The sequence below is a fragment of the Colletotrichum higginsianum genome, chromosome 6 (assembly GCF_001672515.1).
Source record: "Colletotrichum higginsianum IMI 349063 chromosome 6, whole genome shotgun sequence".
NCBI classification, from domain to species: domain Eukaryota; kingdom Fungi; phylum Ascomycota; class Sordariomycetes; order Glomerellales; family Glomerellaceae; genus Colletotrichum; species Colletotrichum higginsianum.
In genome coordinates this window covers 3,166,793-3,187,349 of record NC_030959.1, presented here as the reverse complement: position 1 = coordinate 3,187,349, position 20,557 = coordinate 3,166,793, and the positions used below count along the sequence as shown (strand labels likewise).

The 20,557-nt window shown below is 55.3% G+C and overlaps 3 protein-coding genes across 3 annotated transcripts; 1 reads left to right on the top strand and 2 right to left on the bottom strand.

Annotated features, from left to right (window-relative positions):
* Positions 1-3,984: 3,984 nt before the first annotated feature.
* On the top strand, positions 3,985-6,470 carry CH63R_09333 (Zn 2cys6 transcription factor; the record flags this gene model as incomplete). The annotated part of the gene is made up of 3 exons (XM_018304307.1): positions 3,985-5,861; positions 5,953-6,337; positions 6,405-6,470. 3 exons carry the CDS (start codon positions 3,985-3,987, stop codon positions 6,468-6,470), a joined length of 2,328 nt encoding a protein of 775 aa, XP_018156330.1.
* A 2,211-nt stretch (positions 6,471-8,681) lies between these two features.
* CH63R_09332 (Casein kinase i) lies at positions 8,682-10,323 on the bottom strand (the record flags this gene model as incomplete). The annotated part of the gene is made up of 5 exons (XM_018304306.1): positions 8,682-8,686; positions 8,745-9,750; positions 9,807-9,955; positions 10,006-10,075; positions 10,195-10,323. 5 exons carry the CDS (start codon positions 10,321-10,323, stop codon positions 8,682-8,684), a joined length of 1,359 nt encoding a protein of 452 aa, XP_018156329.1.
* Positions 10,324-16,161: 5,838 nt separating this feature from the next.
* Positions 16,162-20,453, bottom strand: CH63R_09331 (Nuclear pore complex subunit nup133; the record flags this gene model as incomplete). Its single annotated transcript, XM_018304305.1, has 3 exons — positions 16,162-19,934; positions 19,986-20,055; positions 20,112-20,453. 3 exons carry the CDS (start codon positions 20,451-20,453, stop codon positions 16,162-16,164), a joined length of 4,185 nt encoding a protein of 1,394 aa, XP_018156328.1.
* Between the last annotated feature and the right edge of the window lie 104 nt (positions 20,454-20,557).

Genomic DNA, 20,557 nt, shown 5'->3' with positions numbered 1-20,557 from the left:
CATTCCTGCTGGACACGGGGGAGGGAGGAAACAAGGCCTCTGAGAGAGAAAGGCCTGGGAGAGGGAGGGGAGAAAAAAAGGACTCCTTGGTGTGTATTGTCTATTCACCGTTGTATTTGCCCTGGCGGTTACTGCCCGAGGACTAGGACGGTTCGGGTCGAAGGCCGACAATTAAGCATTGGATGTGACCAAATGAGGCTGTACGAAGGGCATCATGACACCAACCGATCTGGATCCCCTCTTCCTCCTCTCACCGGTCCTCTCTGGGTGAGCTTCTTTGTGCATGTGCCGTTTATGGATGAGAGGAACTTTCTCCCAAGGTTACATACAAACCGAAAGACCGGGGGCCTTTGCGGATCAAAAAGCAATAACGCCAAGTACGTAGTGAGGGGGGGATGGAGGAGGGACGGACGGCAGCCATTACCTATACACGATGTCTGTTTCCGGAAAGTCGATGCCTCACTTGCCGCGGCGGCTAAATCTATCTTTCCTCTTGTTAGCAGGCCCTTGGGCCCATTGCGCAGGTGTCTCCCTGGAGCGAGCACACACACACGCGCCTCGGTTCCCAACCAGACGTTCTGCTATACGAGCTGAGAATCTGGAAGCTCCGAAGGGCCTCCTCCTCCTCCTCCATCATTTTGACATTCGGGTCTTTAAAACGACTACGTCCAGGGTTCCGGGACATTAATGAGCTTTTCCCCCGCCTCGGCCCCACCCACCCGAACTTAGAAAGATTGTCCAGAACATGGACAGTTCTTCCAACCCATAGGCACACGAGGACGGCTCCCGCCCCCCCTCACCCCGGCGATCGTGAGAGACAGACGTGAACAATATGCGTGCTTAGTCATGATCTATTTTCGACATCAAGACCGTTTACGGCAACGAGACGTGCTCTGTCCGTGGGGAGGGGCCGAGCTCTGATTGCTGCTGTTGCTGCCTCTCGCATGTCCGCGGCGATAAGGGGCGTTGAAGAGCCTATAAATGGTTAGGGGAGGAGGGGAAGCTCTATCAGACGGCTGCGGTGATAGGTGAAGGGAGCCGTGTAAGCGGTTTGGGAAACGTGCGATGACGGTGCTCTGCAGGCCCGGATGGGAAGGCACGTCCCTGCTCTGCTTTGCCTTTTTTTTTTTGTGGCATGTATAGGTCGTCTCTTGTGCCTTGATACCCGGACGAGGGGTGTGTTTAAGTCAGTACTTGGAGTCCTGAGGGGGAGATCCACGAGGGTTGGCGAGTAGAGCATCTCCTGCTTCCGCGATATACGTATGCAGTGCCTATTTGCTGAAGAGACATGCGGGTCGACGGCGTATCGTCTACGACCCGAGAACGGTTTTTTGTCGGAGGATATTAGATTTTGCTTTTTGTCTTTTAGTCGCTTCCCAAGCAGAACCCCCCCCTTCCCCTGTGGCAGGTTCCAGCATCTGACGGTGTCTTTCTCTGCTCTGTTCGCGTGTGGCTTGTCTCGATTGAGTCTGACGGTCCCGGCCTTTCACCTGGGGTAGGGGTTTCAAGGAGTGTCGGCCCAACGGACGGTGATTGGCTGGAATCACCTCCGAGGGGGAAGGAGCCTCTCTCCCCCTCTCTGGAGCGTGCTCTCTGGCCTTGAAGAGCGATGTCAAGTATTTGAGGGGGGGGAGATCAGATCGGCTGGCCGCGGACGACCGAAGAGGGCGGCCCAGCGAGCCAATCTATCGGGCCGTCGCCCGAGTTGGCAGCGGGTAAGAAGCACGCAACACGAGACAAGGTTTCCTCGATCTTGACTTTGACAATAGGGTGACTTATAGTGTAACCCTAACTGGTTGATTTTTCCCTCATGTGGTGGTTGCGCGAAGTACGAGCGCCTCGCTTCCGGAAGGCGTGTGCCGCACATTGTGCGTTTTTGTTTGTTGGTTGAACTTAAGGTAGGGATACATTGTGCCGCAGTAGAGACGAACTTGATGCCCGTCGTAGCATAAATGGGTGGGGGACGGAGAGAGTATGGGGACAAGCGGTTACGAGCCCAGTGACACGTGATTCAAGGTACTCTGGACGGCTCAGTGACAACGGCCCAAGACCGAACCCTGAGAAACCCGTCGTGGCGTTGGTACTCGGGCTTGTCCACCGAGAGGAAAAGAGAAGTAGTTGGGGAGACCTCACCACAGCACAACACTACATAAGAACGAGGGGCGGCGCCTGGCGCTCACCCACCACGTACATGATAAGTAATCTGGAATGGAATCGCCTTGTATACCTTCTCTTTGATTCCATGGCGCGTGCTCCCGAATCCGACAATGGCAACAACATCGGTTTATGCTTACTTAGTGTGACCGTTCCATGCGAGGCGGAACGCTGGCAGCGCCCGGAGCCATAACCAGGAACTGTTAGGTTGCCTTTCTGATGGTACTCGCGGGGGGGGTGCGCACAGAGCAGGCGCACGGATTAGGCCTGGAAACTAGGTTACCAGGCTAGGAGATGGGGGGGGGGGGGGGGGGGGATGATCCCATGAGAGCCGCGGAGTCATGGAGGCCTGTTGCTGTGTGTGATGGAAAGAAAGTGACGGGCGGAGGCGCCTATCTACAAAACTCCACGGTCCACGGCAAGCATGGGGATCTCGTGGTTGGGATGGTGGTGAGGGGAAAGCGATGGTGCCAGCGGTCTGTGTGGTGACGTTTCTCGCGATGTTGCCTCACAATCACAACATGCCTGTCATATGTACGTCAGGTATTTTTAGAGTTGTGCGAAGCGTTCGACCCAAAAGTGAGCTAAATTGGAATGTAGGGGAAGGAGAGAGAGGGTGAGAGAGGGTGTAGGGGGCTTTCTTTTAGGACGATTGGCTGGGTTGTTGAAGAAGGGAGGAGAGTCTGTGGGTGTGGGCATATGCGGACGGATGGTGGATGTTTTCTGTTGCTGCCGAAGTGCAACATTCGCGGGAAACAAACCAAAGGTTAATCGAAACAACTGGGTTTGGATGTAGTTTATCCCTCCACCTGTGCCTCTGTCTCTTTCTCTCACGTACACCGGTTCGTTTCTTCGCACGGGCTTTCGCAAGTTTGAACCCTTTCCTGACTGGTTCATCAAAGCATATTGGATTGTGCGCACCCCCCTCTTCTCGGTGAGGAGAGTTGCGAGGGGATGGCATGAGACAGGGGAGATCCTCAGTCCTTCTCCCTCCCTACATACCACTTGTTCCCATTCATAGCTAGGTCTCTCGGCTCCGCATGTTTCGGCGATCTAGAAAGACGAGACGGTTCCCTGTGTATCGATCGGGATGATATGGGTGGTCCGCTAATCTGAACCGCTGGCCTTGCGATTTTCTCTAGGCATGAAGAAGCGTGATACACCTAATTTTGAACATTGATCTATTCTAGGCGGCGATACGGTTTTCAGGGGAATCCCCCGGTCCCCGAACCCTCCGGGTCCTGACGCAAGAGCAGCCGTAGCGTAGCGCGATAGACCGCGCTAGAGCAATGCCACAATAGTCAGAGAGTGAAGAAAATGAGAAACCAAGGGCCCAAGGTTTCTTGCCCTGTACTCGGTACCATGGACTGTTTTGACATTTGTGACGGGAAAGCTTAATGAGTCAACGGGACGACGTCGAACGGTACGTGAGGCGTTGTCTTTCCGGAACAAGAAGGTGTTAAATCCGAGACAATCCCCGTCCGGAGGCGCTCCACGCCGTCATACACAGTAAACCCAGACGGGGTTGAGTCGCCTTTCGGCCACAATTCTGCTTTCGCTCTGCTACAAGTCGCTGTCTTGTGAACCTCGACATTCTCAGCACATTTATCACAATCCTTGTTGAGACCATAGAGGTTCGGAGTCAAACTTATCCCAACGCGGAAACCCTGCTGTCTCCGCACCGGGGAATCGGAATCGGCCGAGAGCACAACCCACTCACATGGTTCGGGGTCATCTTTTCCCCCGAGTCACGCCCCCTCCTTCTCCTCCGCACTGACGAACCCGACGACGCAAACGCCTATCCACCTTTCGCTTCCACGACAGGGCCCAATGGCATCGTCGTCGGACATTGCCCAGTTCACGTCCGTCTTCCGTGCCCAGTCTCTGTCCGACCAGCGGCACAGGGTGACCAAGCGCAATCGGCAACCCGTCTCGTGCCTGGCCTGCCGCGCGCGAAAGCTACGGTGTGACCGCGCCTCGCCTTGTGGCGCTTGTGCCAAGCGCGGAGATGGGGATGCCTGCAAGTTCGGGGTCGCAGTGTCCGGGAGTACTGGAAACGGCAATGAGGGCGATAGCGGCCGCGGTAGTCACGCTGCTGCTGCAGTCTCCTCGAGCTCGGGATCTCAACATGGCGCTCACGGCGAAAGTGGAGAAGCAGTGGGAGAAGGTTTGCTACAGCAGCGGCCAGAATTGCAGCAGCGGCTACAGAAGCTAGAGGGCATGGTCCAGGACCTCGTGCGGATGGGCCTCTCTTCGTCCCAAGCACGGGATCGGACGGCGCCGGGCCCCACTAAACCCACCACAGTGCCGACGCCGACAAACTCGGAGCCCGGGAGCAGCGGCCACTCGCCGGCTCCGATCCCGCCAGACGGACAAGAGGCCTACTACGGCGCCACGCACTGGACCGCCCTTCTTCAACACATCCGCGAGATCCAAACGGCCCTCGAGCCGGATCCAACTGTCCTCCCGGAACCACCGGAAGGCGGTGCATGCTCCATCGGTCCGGATTTCCTCTTCGGCGCCGTCGTCGCCGTCTCGTTGCCGGAGGTCTTGTCCAGTCTACCCCCGCGACAGGACCTGGATAAGTTGCTGAGCGTGTACTTCCACGCCCGGTTCAGTGCCGCTCCCTTTATTCACGTCGGCCGCTTCCAGCGTGAGTACGAGGCGTTCTGGAAGAAACCCGAGGGTGCAAGCTTTCTCTGGATCAGCATCCTCTTCTCCATCATCTCCAACGCCACAATCATCGTCCGCGGTAAGGGGAGTGCGGGAACGCTGGGCCTGAACCGCAGACTGAAGGAACCCTCGGCCTACACCGGCCGCGCGGTGCAGTGCCTCATCAAGGGGGATTACCTCGCCGCAGGGACCTACTCCGTCGAGGCGACCATCCTGGTCGCCTACACTAGGGTAATGGGGAGCAAAGACATGGACCCGACCCTGTCCAACATGTTTGGCGTCGCGACGAGGCTTGCGCAGCGGAGGGGCTACCATCTCGACCCGAAGCACCTGTCGACACCCATCTCTCCCTTCGAGGCCGAGATGCGCCGCCGGGCCTGGTTCTACTGTGAGACTTTTGACTTGCTACTCTCTTTCCAGTTAGGCATGCCCGCCATCGTCCACGAGAGCGATGGCGACGCCCGCGGGCCCGAGAACCACCCCGACGAGGACTTTGACGAGGACACCATCACAATGCCCCCACCGCGGCCGCCGACGGAGCCGACCCCGATGCTGTACTACTGCTGGAAATCCAAGCTCTGCCGCATCTTGAGGAAGGTGATCCGCCACGCGCTAAGCCCGGCGCAGCCGGCCTACGCCGAGACTTGCGCGCTTAACGACGCCCTGCACACGTGGCACGACGAGCTGCCGGCGACGATGCGCGTGCGGCCGATACGCGCGACGGGGTTCACGGAGCAGAACTACACCGTCATGCAACGGCTGATGCTCGAGCTCATGTACAGCAAGGCCTTGTGCGTGCTGCACCGGGCGTATCTCAGCAGAGACAAGGCGGACCCGCGGTTTGCGGTGTCAAGGGAGATCTGCCGGGACGCAGCGCTGAGGGTGCTCGACCTGCACGCCGAGTTCGATCGGGAGGCGAGCCCGGGTGGGAGGCTGTACGAGGATCGGTACATGTTGAGTAGCCTGACGTTGCATGACTTTATGATTGCTGCTATGGTGGTTTGCTTGGATTTGAACGAGAGCACGGATACAAGGTACGTCTTGCCTTTGACCTCCTGCCAGGGAAACAAGGGAGGAGAAGTGGGTTGGGCGGGGTTGCGTCTGGCGTTCGCTGACCATACCTAGTGACGAGGACTACGAGAGGAAGATGTCGGCCCTCAGAACGGCGAGCGAAATCTGGTCGAACCGGTCGAGCTGCTCCCGGGACGCCAGGCACGCGGCAACGGTCCTGCGGGCGATGGTCCAGCGGCTGACGAGTCAGAGGATGTGTAAATCTGGCTCAAGGACCGGAGACCTGAGGACTGCAACGGCGGACGTCGGCGGAAATGGCTGCTGCGACCAAGACCCGACGTCGTTCAGCCAGCCTTTGGCTGCGAGCCCCGGATTAGGGGACGCCGGTGGCGGCGGCGTCGGATGCGGTCAGCTCTACGGGATGGGGATCGATCACGGGTTTGATTTCGATTACATGACGCTGGATAACGCGCTGAACGACCCTTCGAATCTTGACTGGGTGAGTCGAGTGATCAACTTTTGGTACGGGGTCAATCAAGGGAGGGGCCAACTGACAACGTTTGCAGACTTTGTTGGACCAGTACTGTATGCCGGACCGGAGCGATCAGCCGGCGATGGACGTTTCCTTGTAACAAACTCACAACGACCGACAGCACATAGAATACACGAAGCGGGGGGGGGGGGGGGGGGGGGGTGGCACCAAGCGGACAACGCTGGGGCTGGAACAAACAAGCTTCGTTATTCCAGCTTGACCGAACGCAGGGCCCTTATATGTCACATCATTCTAATCGGCGAGGCGAAGTGATTCTCGCTTTGAAATACGACCGGGACCATTGCATCGACATGTGTGGTTGACTGTGGGAACAAGCTTTGAAGTGGGAAACCCAGGGAACTCACAACGATGCTAAACAGCCGCCATCCAAGCATCTTCTGGTCTACTCGGTCACGATGCATGGTTTGTTTCGGGGGTATGCTGGACTTTGGGATCCAGAATTCCGACGGCGTACTAGCGGTGCTGTTATCGATGTGCATTGTGTGTATATAGGTATGAAGCTTCGAGGGGAGTAGAATGGTTGGGAGACTTGGGCCTGAAAGTACAGTTTGACGTGCTCAAAAGCCACTAACGAGATCGTCCATTTCGAGGTATTGATCCTTATTCCGAGATGCATCTGGCAGCCAGATATGCCTCCCCTCCCCGCTACCCTGAAGTGAAAAGTTCAGCATCTTGGCCGAGGGGAGGCTGCAAGTACATTTGGCTACCTAGTCCGACGTCGACAAACGGCATCAACCGCCCTGACAGCGAGACGAAAATCAATCAGCCATCGACACATCTCGGTTCCCTGGCATCGTCTCGCCTACAATGCGAAGGCGCACATGAATGATATATGGGGAAGTATTGCAATATTTTGAAGGAGGGGGGGGGGATTGGGTTGGAAACAGGCGTAACACGCGTCATTCGGATCTCAAATTCCCTACGATGTCAAAAATACCACCCCCCTCCCTACAGATTAAAAAGGTAAAGATGATGAGTTTCAGCGAGGCTGTTGTCCAGCACGCCCCGTTGCAAGATTATCGAGTACATATCCTCCAGGAAACCATACTTGCAGCAATACAAACGGCCCAAGCCAGACAGACAAAGCCCGTTGTTATCCAGAAAGAAAAGACCTTGCCCTTTGTCCATACAGCCCGTAGACGGACCAGTTTCAAAGTTACTGGGCAGAAAGCTAGCTGCCTCAGACGGATGAGAGGCGACAGACACATGCCAGACAAAGAGAAGGCACAAAGAAAGACGAGAGCTCTCGGAAATCTTATTTGCCCCTCCATACCGGCCACTAGTCTCCAGTCCCCAGCCTTGTTACTCATGCCGCTTCACTCGCATCTCCCAACAAAGCATGTTGCTGTGCCGACTTCATTAGGCATGGGAGTGATGGGAGATTCAAAGGGCAGGCTAGCACCCCTTGCCACCAGCAAAGCACAGTACTTGTAATTACTGTTCAATCTATTAACAGGCCAATTGCCATTCTCTATGGGTTGTGACAATGTTCAAATATTGTGGAGGAGATAGGGCTAGGCTCTGAAAGGGGCAGCTAGGGGTGTAGTGACGGAGAAGAGCGCCTCAACGACAGGTGTGGTGTATGTAAAGTTTCATGTCCATTGTATCCCTCTCTGTCTATCAGCCTCCACACAACTCCTGTCGCAACATCCCCTGGCTGCCACTCTTGCAGTCCTCAGCCTCCTCCCTCAACAGCGCGTTCGCCCCAAGCTGGGCCGGACACAGCCAGCCCCTATTATCAACTCAACGAAAACGTGCCGCAGAACCTGACCCAATGCTAAAAACCCCTGCAACCGCCTTGCGCCGTGCTGCGCTGTACATTATCAAGTTGTATGTTTTTTGTTTCCCTCCTTAGAAACAGAAAGTTCTTGGTTTAAGAAGGTCCCAATTCCCAAGGTGAGATTTCCGTGCCAGTGATTTTTATGATGCCCTGTAACGGTTCCTGGAGAAACAACGTCATAGCGTGGATGAAGAGAAGAACCGAAAGAAAGGCTAGTGTGTTCGTCATTATCCCGGAGCAGCCAGTGTGCAAGCAACTGTGTGCCACTCCGTGGTCGTCATGCGGAAAAAAGTGTAGCTCAGAGGATGAATGAGTTTTGTCGGAAGAGATGAAGAATGGCGGACATAGGGGAGAGTGGTGTGTTTGGGGGTCGTCAACCAGGTGTGGCAGCCTGAGTGTACTCAAACATTGATCCGGCATCTGGCAAGTGTGTCCAGTAGGGGTTTATATAGTGGCGGGAGCAGTCTTAGCCGTCTTTTGGCAACGCGAACAAGAAAAGAAGCCAAGATCCTAACCTGCGAGGTTGTCAGCGTCTTACCTCTAGACTGGGATTTGGGAATGGGCTTGACTTACCACAGCACAACACCTTCATAAACTTTTGGAAGCCTGTGGGTTGAGGCTCGGCAGGTCGACCGTTAGGAGGGGCCTGCTGCTGGTTCATCGGCGTCTGCTGGGGGACGTTCTGGGGTAAATTGCGGTTGCTGTTCTGAAACTGGGCCTGAGTTGAGCCGGTGGGGGTGGCCATGTCCCGAAGACCCCCGACTCCGCTGCCCCGTTGCGCGTTCAAGGCGCCGGGGGCGTTTGGTTGACCTCTCGATTTCGCCATCTGCTTGATCGGAGAAGGAGGCGGGGGTTGCGCGGCGTTTAAACGGCCGACAGTCAGGTTCTGTGGGTTGTTGGGGTTTGCAGCACCGCCCCGATGACCGCTGTGCAGTTCCATCTGGGACGGGCCGGGTCGAGCATTTGGGTTGTGAAGATATCCGGGGTTATGGCCCTTCATGGCATCCCATCCCTTGCCCGAGTCTTTGGATATCTTCATCCAGTCGTACTCGCCGTCTTCGACCTCGCCCGTGTTCTTCAGGGCTTGAGTGAAGAGCTCGCGCAGGTAGTCGTAGTCAGGGGTGTCCTCGAAGCCGAGGTTCCGCACATACGTCAGGTACTTGTTGAACTCGTCGGGGAAGCCCTCGCAGAGATCCTTGATGGGGGTGGTCTGCTTCTTCTCACCGATCTTCTCGTACTTCTGCTTGTTGGTGGCAGCCTTCAATCCTTGCCAGGGAAGACCGCCTCTCAGGAAGTACATGAAGACATGGCCGAGGGCCTCGAGATCGTCGCGTCGGGATTGTTCGCGGCCGAGATGGGTATTGATGCTCATGTAACGAGCGGTTCCAGACAGCGACTTTCGCTCTCGATAAGGAATGTGTTGCTTCGTCTTGGGATCGCGGTACTGCTTAGCCATGCCGAAGTCGACGACGTGGATGACGTTAGCCGCCTTGGTGCCTGGTCTACCGATAAGGAAGTTATCGGGCTTGATATCACGGTAGATGAGGTTCTTCTCGTGGATGGTTTGCACACGAGACAACTATGTCGAGTCAGCCACGCCACGTCGCACGCTTTTTTTCATCTGAGCCCTCTCACCATCTGTTTGGCGACCATGACAACGGTCTTGATCGTGAACCTTCTACCGCAATGGTCGAAGAGGTCCTCGAGCGAGGGACCGAGGAGGTCAATTACGAGTATGTTGTGCAGACCCTCTTGACCGAAGTAATAAACGTTGGGGATGCCGGCTTCAATACGAGTCAGCAGTGCATACGACGAGAAGGCTGCTAGGACATACGGCATCCGACGAGAATCTTGTACGTGCGGTACTCATCTCGCAGTTGGGGGGCGTCGCTCTTGCGCGGCTCCTGCGACGAGAAATGGCATTAGTCAGATGTTGCTGCAACGCAAGACACAACATCGACAACATCGCCGCAACGCGGCGGACTATGCAGCGATGCCTGATTGAGCGAGGTCGGCGACGTACGAATTTGATGGCGATCTGCTGGTTGTTCAGGAGGTTGGTGCCCTCGAAGATGACGCCGAAAGAACCCTCTCCAATCTTCTTTCCCACGCGGTAATGCACGCCGACGACGTTGCTCGACGAGGAAGCCATTGCGTCAATGGCTGTGGTCCTTTTGCGGACCGTAGAATCGGGGGCAAGGCACGGTGGATATTCGTTTCAATCGAGGTCGAAGTCGAGGGAGTCGGTCGAAGTCGGAGGCGGTCTGAAGGATCGATCGGCAGGATGCACAACGAGAAAAGAAAAAAGATGATATCTGAAAAGGATAATACAGATCCTAGGTCAGCTATCTTCGCAATGTCCCGATGCCCATTTGAGCCGAAGTTTTCGGGGAGGCGAAAAAACCAGGCTCAGGCCGAGAGGGACGGGGAAGGGGGTGGTGGTTGCGTTGCTGGAGGAGAGGTTTTGGGAAGGAAGGATGGATGGGGGAGAGAATGGACGGATTTTGGGGCAGGGTGGACGGATGGCAGCCGCAGACCGCAGAGACGAGGGATTACTGTGGGTAATCCGCCCCCGGACCACATGCACTGCACGGGGAGTGCGAAGGATGGGCTGGACCGGGCTAGGCAGCTTGAACCTGCGTTGGGTGGTGCCGGCGGGTGCAGTACAGATGGAGCGGCAGGGAGGGACACGGGAGGGATTTGGCGGGAAAAGAAAGAGTGAGGGAAAGCCTAGAGAGGAAGGGAATGGGGAGGGGGGAAAGTTGAGGTGGTGGTGGTATGGGGGGGCCGGCGCTGCAGTACTGTGGCACTGTGCAGCGCTGAGCGATGCCGTTGGCTCGGTGCCGGACCGGGCTGGGCAGGGCAGTGGACACACACATAACGCGCGAGTCGTCAGGACCATGTATGGCCTGAGGCCGAAGCTGGGTGCAGTGTGCAAGGGCAGATGTGCAGGGTACAGTTTGATGGATTGTTGCCTGTGCTGAGGCATCCACTTGCATGTAGGTATGGTTGTTGTTGCGGCGTTGTGCTGTGCAGCGAGCAGCACGCACGCACCATACAGCCTTGCTCGATTCCCACTCACCTTGACTGGATTTCCGTTTCCTCGGCTGGATGAAATTATTTCTGTCCTCGTGATGCCGCAGTCGACACAGCTGTTGAATTTGGTGTTGTCCCTGAATTATCCTTGGGAGGGGCTGTCCGAATCCCGATGCTTTCACTTCGTCTGTTGTTCGATGGAATGTCTTGTCTCGGGGTGACGACAACGGAGGCAGTGCGAAGGCTGAGTCGTATTTTGCCGTTATCGGATTCTGCCGGTGAATCGTCTCCGATCGAGGCTTGTCAAGGCGAAAAGGAGCGCGAATGAGAGGAGAGGAGGGAAAAAAGGAAGAAGAGAGAAAGAGAAGAAGGAAGAAGGAAGACGAGAGAAAAGACAGGTGCAACAGAAAGTGTCGTCAACGGTTCGGCTGAAATTACACTGCAAGCGATGCCTCAACCTCTCAATGACCAAAACGGCATTGTATCGCTCACCGCGGCCCACACTTCACTTTCAGTGAGAGACACCTGGAAGGGGGTCAGATCAGGTCCGGGTTCAAGGTCCAGGTCCCCAAGTCGCGATTCCAGGATTGGGAAAGTGAGCAACCGCCGAACGAGGGGAGGAGAACCCGGCGAGGGAATAAGTGAAGAGAGCCAGCCACGAGCGTGTGGGCGACTTTCCCTCCCAGGGGGGATTGCGCCCAATTTCAATGGACTAGGGGCCCGGCGCGGAATTGCACAGCGAGTGGAAAACAGCTTGACCTACTTGCCTGATCCCCATTTAACCATGGATTGGTTCACGTTAGAAAAAGAAGCTCCAAGTTGAAACCGATGGATTTGTTGCTGTTGTTGTTGATGTTGCTGTCTAAACTTTCATTCCCTTCCTTTCGCTGGCCCTTGGATTGCCCTCCTGTATTCGAGAACCGTGGGTGCTCCAGACAGATTGAGTAGAGAGTGGTGCATAGTGAACTGGCCCCTGGCCTGACGGAAGGGCCTTATGCTAACATTAAACGGGCAGGAAGTACCTAGTAGTAGATTGTAGCAGCACCAACTAACGCACACGCCAGTTATTGGCAGAGGCGCTCCACTACACAAGGGGAAGGAAGTGGTCTGTGCCTGAAATATGAGGTTCAATCCGCACGCACGAACGCACAAGCAGTACCGAGTACGTACCGACAACTAGTTAAAAGACGTATACCCTAGGTAGGCACAAAAACACTGGTACAACTCCAGGATGAAAGGTGCCTTCCCTGCCTTGCCGACAACCCCAGCGGAGCAAGCCTACCCATTGGCAGTGGGCTCTTGACTGCCAAGGCCAAGGGCAAGAAGGTCCTGGTACCTGTCGTCACCACAATTTCTCACCAATTTCGCATGTACCGGAGTCGACTTCTACTTTTGGGTCTGCTACACCGTTCTCCCCTGTCGCCCTTGTTCGCAGCACGATCTTCGTTTCTTCCCCCTCTCCCTCAACTGTTCCATTCTGATTGTCAGTATCCTCTCTTGTTTTTTATATATAAATATAAACGATTTATATGACATTGCTGAAGAACCCACGCCGTATTCGCCTCATCCTGTCTGGTCTCGTCCCAATTTCACATCAAACACGACCTCCTATTTCTCTCAATCTCGTTCGTACCTTGAAGATCCGAACTGCTCTACGGCGGAAGTCCGGCGCCCGCCTTCTGCACCTGTGATCATCTGGTATGCAATCATCCTGCCCCGTCGTCGGTTTGCCTTAAGCACAGAACACCGCCACTGGCTTTCACCAAACATTGTGAGCTGCGTGAGCTGTTATGCTGTGTCTCTTACGCGGCGAATGACGGGAATCATCGACACCTGCACTGGGCCAGGGTTGTAACGGATATCAACCGTTAGCCCGCTCAACGACTCGCCAGGGACACGCTAACTGCTACCTGGCCATTGCGGTAATCCTAAGCCAAGCCAAGCCCAAACAGCATCGGAAAGCCGCTAGAAACGGCCCTAGAAACGAATGGCGAATGCCCTGTGCGGGGATCGAGGTCCGCTGACGGCCGAGTATGCGTCCGCCGTCTATCTCGCTTTGTTCTCGTGGACGAGGAATACAACCCCCTAGCCGCAAGGGGTCTGTCTGCCCGACTGCCGTGACCATCCTGTCGTTATCCTGTCGCGACCCCTTTCAAGGGAACTGGAAACATCCAAACAAGGGGTGACGGAAGGTCTGAGAACTGTCTGACTCTGAGGGAAAGGGAGCCGCCAAACACGGCTCACCGTTGTCGAGATTGTCTGGGTAAGCGCACCAGCCGAAGACATACTGAACTGGGCTGAATCCCACATACCAGATCTCCAAATGTCGAGGTCGGTTCTGAACCGTCTCCGAGATAAGCTCTCAAAACTTGACGACATTCTTCCTCTTGTGCCATGCCACTAGGCTCCTTCACACTAGGTACGCATGCCGACTGCACTATGACAAGTCCTTAGCGCCTGTCATTGCACATCAGAGATGTTGGCAAGTCCCGCATGGCATAAATGATGTTCTCTGCAACCCAATCCCACACACGATCCTTATCCTGCAAAAAAAAGCTTTCATTTTAAGCAATGGCATAACGGCATTAATCGTGGCCCGGATAACAACAGCTTTCCCACGCCAACGGCCAATGACAAGGCATCAGTCACCCCTTCGAAGCGGAGCACGAGAGAAAAGGAAGGATACAAAGGGCTTGGGACGGTTGGAAAATAGAGGATCACCAACGCGAGTCCTCGTCCGCATCTATTGCATCTGCCCAAGGCGCCGTTGTCCAATGGCTTCTTCTCCTGCAGCAGAACCTTGCCCATACTGGTTTAGAACTACAGCGGCGCTACAACCCGGCTTGTTTGGCTCCCGCCGCCGAGTTACCGCCCGACATGCGGTGAACGACCGCCCCGCTCCGTTGCCTGTTCTGTTGTGCTGTCTAGAGGTAGCCGTGATCAACCTTCCGTCTTTCGTTCACGCGGCACCATACCGACTTCCACCTTTGCCTGTTATCCTCCTCCCAGCCTAACCACTGCTGCCCATCATCCGATATCTCTAGCCACCATCTTTTCGACAGATGCGGCTCGACGAGCCAACCATTTGTACGCCCTCCCGCCCTGCAGTTTCACTTCTGCCCTCCCTGTCCCCGTCAGCTGGCCCTCCTCTCTACCGGGGCTATTCCACTCTTCGAATGAAACGCTGCCCCATCTCTGGACTCTTTCGAGTCTCAACCACACCCTGGCCTCCCCGCGTCCGTCCGTCCATGGGCCGTCGTCCAATCCGTCAACCCGTCTAAACCATAGCTTGTGACAAGGGCTGGACAAATACATACGCTAACACAGCCGAAACCGTTCTCGGTGCGCCACAAGTCGGGTTGATGGCGTTTCTCTCCTTCTGGAGAATGTTTCTTCTTGTCATGTCTAATCTAGTTGAAACTATCCAACTCGCTGACAGCCATTGTTCTTTCAAACAACTCATGACGAATCAGAGTCTCCACGACGCCTTAAAGTTCACAGGCCATGTCTCAAGCGAGAGGCCCGCCGCTGTGAGTAATGCCAGGATGAGGCTCGTCTCCCTCGGCACGTTGTGGCTTGCTCACCCATGTGAACGGCGTTGGACGGACGGACATTCAGATGTTGACTGACCATTTCCCCTTTCCCTTTCCCTTTCCCACTTGGGACGAGGGCATGAATCGTGACTTCAGCAGAGTTGTCGGACGGCAACCTACAAGCGCCTTGCCCCCCATCTATGGCATCGTTCCTCCGATTCTTTTCGTTTACTCGATGCACCTTGGCACAAGCCAGAACACGAGTGCGAGGGCGGATCTCAACCCGTATCCCGGGCCAGTCAGCGTTTTGGGGAACTTGGGACGTCCAGGTGGCGGGGAGAATTGAGAAAAGTCGAAAGCTCATCCAAGTAGATCTGCATAGACGCGACTCCCGACTGACCCCATCTTACCAGAAACCAGAAAGGCAAATCCCTGCTGCAGCGGGTTTTCTGGGCACTTTACCAAAGGCTGAGCGCTACTCGGCGAACCGCAGACTGGAGAACGTCCTCTTCCCACCTGGTCAGTGCTCCCTGCTCGGAGAGAAGCGCGCAGTCTTCTTCCCCATCCCGGGTCTTAATATCAAACGTCAGAGTGTCTGCCATCTTGAGCGGGCAAGGAAGTGGATGGCCGATCGATCTCCCACTTGGCGTGCATGAGTGAGTGGCGAAGGTTTTGGTTTACGTAGCACACAATGTCCGTCTCGGAAGGGCTATATATATTTATATACAAACATTAATGTTTATAGCAGGAAACAGAACGCACGTGCCGTGGAAAATCTCCTCTCCCCATACGCGGACGATGACGCGGATGTTCCTCGTCGTCACAACGAGCAGTCGAGTATCAAGTCAAGTGAGCCGTTGGAACACTTTCTTGGCGGCTTTCTGCTCGAGTAATAATTGTGGTATGGAAGAGCGCGTGGTACGCATTCCTTGGGACATTGGTCGGAAACCCGGCTCTGCTTGGGCCGTGAAACTCACCTCAACGTCAGAAATGCCATCTTCTTTTTCTCTCATCACGGCACGTTGTCAGGTCTCAAGTTGGCGCGTGTATGCTTGAGTGTATCTGTGTGTGCATCTTGGATCTCTTTTTGTTGTGCTCTGTACCATTCCAGCCATCCCGATTCGTTAATGATAAGGGTAAGAAAAAGAAAACAACGACTGCCTGTTGTGCCGTAGCACTTGTTATCAGGGCGTTTTTAAAATGGCATCCGCAAAAGCCACCAGCAGCCTCAGTCTACTGCTATAGTTACACCGAGACCCCCCGCCAAATAAATAAACAACAATGAAATGCCCTTCATGAGAGAATGTCACATCCGTAGCCACGGGCTACAGACTCGAACCGCATCCCAATTCGTCCGAAAGGGGCGGCCACGTCGGGGCAGTTGGGCTCTCAATCAGAAAAAACATACGGCCAGTTTACCCCTAGTTCACGCCGTTTGTCTTTCCGTTCGTGTGCTCATCCGACGCTTCCTCTGTGGCCACCCTCGTCGCCTCGTCCACTGACTGCGCGACCGTGGCCTCAGCCGTTTCGGCCGTTGTGCGAGTCCACTCCTCGAGGCGCGCCTTGTCGATGTATTTGATCAAGACCGAGTCCTCCCATCTCATCGCATCCAGGAGCTTGTCCCTGTAGGACTTCTCCATGGAGGCGAAGCGGCTGTCAAGGCCCTCAACGTAAGCGCCCAGTGCGTCAGATGGCCGGGTTGGCTGGAAGGGGTCTTCAAGCGTCTCTGCTGCGGAGTGAGTGGATGAACAACTATAGCTGCTCGGGGTCTGGCAGAACTTACGGTACTGGTAGCACGAAACGAAGGCACTGAACAGCGTGGTGCGGGCTAACTTCTCCTCAACGACGGAGTCGTCCTTCAACTGGGTATCGTTGATCTTGGTCCAGTCATCGCGGATGAAGCAACGTCTCCAGATGAGGCGCTTGGCCATCTTCAACTCCTCACCCTGAAGAGCGTGCGAGGCTGCCAGTAGTGCGAGGTAGAATGGGTCAGCGATGTCAGCAGCAGTCTCGGGCGAAAGACTGATGAGCGTGAGCAGGTCGATGAGAGACATGACATCGAGAGCTTCGTGCCTAAGGAGCTGTCTCATGCTGTTCTCGAAGAGCTGGATAAGTGCCTTCTGCTTCTTCGGGAGGTGCAGACAGTGATTCTCCATAGCCAGTTGTAGCTCGGCGCTTGCGTCCACAGCCGTTTGAACAGAAGGGAAGACCTGCGCATAGAGCTCGTCTTGAATCCGGATGAGACACAGCTGACTGTCAATGGCCTCGAATTTATCCTCGGGGGATGTGTCGGTCTCAACCTTGGCGTGCTTGAATCCAAATAGATCGGATACGGGAGGCTTTTGTGATTCGGCCATCAGCGCCAGCTTTCCGAGACTGAGCTCGATCTTTTTGTTCCAAACTTGCTGCTCGCGGGTGAAACCAAGATCAAGAAGCGTCTCGGCTGCACTGGCAATGTCATCTTCGGCTTGAATATCGTTGATCCAGGAGATCTTGGCAAGCTCAGGCCTTTGACGAAGGAAAGTCGTCCTGAAGCCGTGGTTGTCGTACTGGAAGTCCAGAAGGGCCTGAACGCCAGCGTTATCGAGCAAAATGTCGTACGTGGGGAAGGCAAATGCTTCGCCATACTTGTCGAAGTATTCGCCAATCCGCTCCTCCTTTGCCTCGGCTTTTTTGGCGAGTTCACGAGACTCGGCCTGTGATCTTGATACGGTCGCTTCGCTCCTAAGGCTGTTGATCTGCTCAATCATGGCCAGAGCCAGGGCTTTCCAGCATCGATGCTTCTCAGCAATGCTGATGCTCTCATCCCACTTGCCAAGGCGAAGAAGTGCAAGCACCTTGTCGTTACGGTCCGCATCATAAAGCTTGGCGAGATGATCCGACCACTTCTGAGCTTTCGCATCCTGCTGCGCGGCGTTCCAGCGAGATGCCTCGAGAAGTGACACGAGGTACAAATCCGTAAGGTTAGCGATCTCCGAGTTGATCTTCTCGAGGAGCACAGGGTCCGGCTGCTTGGACTTGTCCTTGGTCTTCTCTTTCGGGGGATAGTATTGCTCAAGCCACGTATGACAAAGCTCAAGGAGACGCTTCAAGTTGTTACCGATGTAGTGACATCCGGTCCAGGGTTCGGGGAGACCTTCATGGTTCTCGCGCACGATGCCGAAATCCATTTCCTCGTCCTCAAGACCGTAAAATGCCAGCTTCTTTTGCCGGTATTCCAGAGCAGTCATGAGAGCTACCAAGTTCACCTGTTGAGCCTCGTGCATGAGGCGGGTAATGTGTACATCGTCCATGATGTGGTCCTTATACATGTACTTGATCACTTCGTATGCCCAGGCAATGAAGATCTCGAGCTTGTCAACGTCGTGAACGAACCAGTGCCTAACACGGTCGACCTCTCCTGCGCTGCGGTTAGGGTTGGTCTTCTCGTCTTGGTGGATGAACTCGACGATCTCCGCAATCAGATCCTTCTTGTCGTTGGCAGGTCGTTCGTTCGTAAAGGCTTCATGGCGCTTCCAAAGAGCTGTGGAGACGATCATCTTCTCAGCGTGAGAAAGCAAAAGCCACCGAGTACGACGGTCCAGGTTGACCTTTGTGGTTTTGAGGTGCTGCATCAACCGCTCAAGAGCGAGACAGCGGGTGCTGAGGTTGTCTTCCAAAGATGCGGGCAGTGATGAGATGTGCGGCGTGGAAGAGCTCATGATTTCTTGGCTCAGCTGCAGGGCGGCTTCTGCCATCTGCATGTCTGAGAACTGAACACCCTTCCTAACATCGAAAATCAGAGGGGTATCTTGTTTGTTGCCAAAGAAGACGGCTTGCTCAAGCTTGCTCTTTGGCGTGACTTTCGGGGGTCTGTCACTGCCAAATTTGTCGACATCTGTCGTCGTCAATCGCACGATGCCTGTACCGCGGACCATCAAGACAACTGCGGGATTCTTGGTCTTTTGCCGACTTCTAGATTCATCGTGACCAGCAATGGTTGTCTGGGGCTCCTCGAAGCCCGAGCCGAGAATCTCCGACTGATTATTGTCGGAGAAGTTGATCACGTCCTCGTAAGTGGGAGGAATGATATGGTTGTCTTTTTGTAGTTGGGCATCAGGCGAGTCCGGGGGGACACCAATGGATGCCAGAACGATGGCCTTGTCGAAGACAAGGAATGCCACAAGGGCCGGTCGAGGAAGGTACAAACGAGGGCGAGTAGATTGTACTGGATTTGCAGGACTGAAGCGCGTTTTATAGGAGGAAATCGGACGGACCATACCAACTTGAGCGGAAGCCGGCGATAGGATGACCTCGACCAAGGAGTAATGCGACTCCTTCTTCTTACTGAGGCTGACAAGCAGTAGAAGATGCTGCAAGTTGACGTCGTCCGAGGCCATGGCGTCGCTGAGCCTGCTCATGCCCCGGTACTTGGCTTCCAGCCCCTTGGGTACGAACGCTAGGTCAACCACTTCGAAGGTCTCGGGGTGGAAATCGGTCGCCGAAGTGTCAACTTCACGGACGGCCTCAACAATCTCTTCCTGCATGTCTGCCTCCACAATGGTCTCGTGATGTCCTCCGCGATGGATCTTCCACGCATGCAGCCTGCCCTTGAGGGTAGCGGCGACAACGTTTCGTTCGCCAACCCGAGTAGTGCGTTCCGCCCGGACAGCGGCAATATCTCCGCGTCCCACGCTTTGTGTCAGCGCATGGCGGATGCTGCCGAAAATTCCTCCGTTTGTAGAACCTAGGCTCGTGCGGAGGAACTGAACCGAAATGGTGGGTCTGCCGTGGCCGTCTCGGACATTCATGTAGGCAAGTCGACCGCTGCTAAAGGCGAGGACGAAGCCGGCAGACTCGGCGTTGGTGATTTGGATGACCTTCTCGCCAGAGAACATGCCCGATATTGAACCCTCGACACCGTGGCGTTGTTGGCGGATGAAGTCTAAAGTGGCGGCGCTCGTGATAGATTCCCAGTACGCGATCTTACCGCTGACGGGCATAACAACAACCAGTCCGGGCTCAGTCGACGAAGCTGACGGCGACACCAGACAGCCCAGCGGCAGGGGCTCCGATGAGTGTTTTGAAAGATAAGGGAGGGTGAAGGTGAAGGTTTCGGGGGACTGAGAAGGGTCCGTGTACGGCCAAACGATCGCGTGGGTATGGCTGAGACTGAGGGCGTAACGGTTCGAGAAGATGTCGCCGTGTTGCTGGGCTTGACAGAATTGTTAGGCACGAAAGCGCGCATTGGATACATAGGGCTCACCTGAAGCATCTGCACGGATACGGTCTGGCAGCGCAGGCAGTTTGCTCACGGTGTAAGCATTGTTCGTCGTCTAGTTGATGGATGTTAGCTTGGCCTAGAAACCAATGCGAAACATCATGGGCTTACCAAAACAACGCTTCCATCGCCCTTGGTTGGCCTGTCTCCTCCTTTGGGCTTCTTCGCGCGCACGCTGAGCTCCTTCCTCGGGGTGGGCGTGATGGGGTTCTGGTTTTCGATGCCGTCTTGCCGCACGTCGAGCGTCGCGACCTTGTCGGCCTTGACTTCGTACATATCGGGCCCCGTACGCGCGGAGACATCAGGATTAACGAATGTCTGCTCCGTCAAAGGAACACGCTGGCGCTTCGCCTTGGGCTGTTGTGCAAGGCTTTCGTTGCTGGCCGGTCGCTGTCTTCTCCTGCTTCGCGTGGCCGTGGCCGGTCCGCCCTCGCTCATGGAGGGAGAAAACATGGTGTCGAACGGCCGAGCGCGAGATGTTTGATGGGAAAAGAATCGGCTCGCTGTGATGCTGGTGATGCTCGTGATTAGGTGTCCAGGATAGTCGTTCAGAAGAA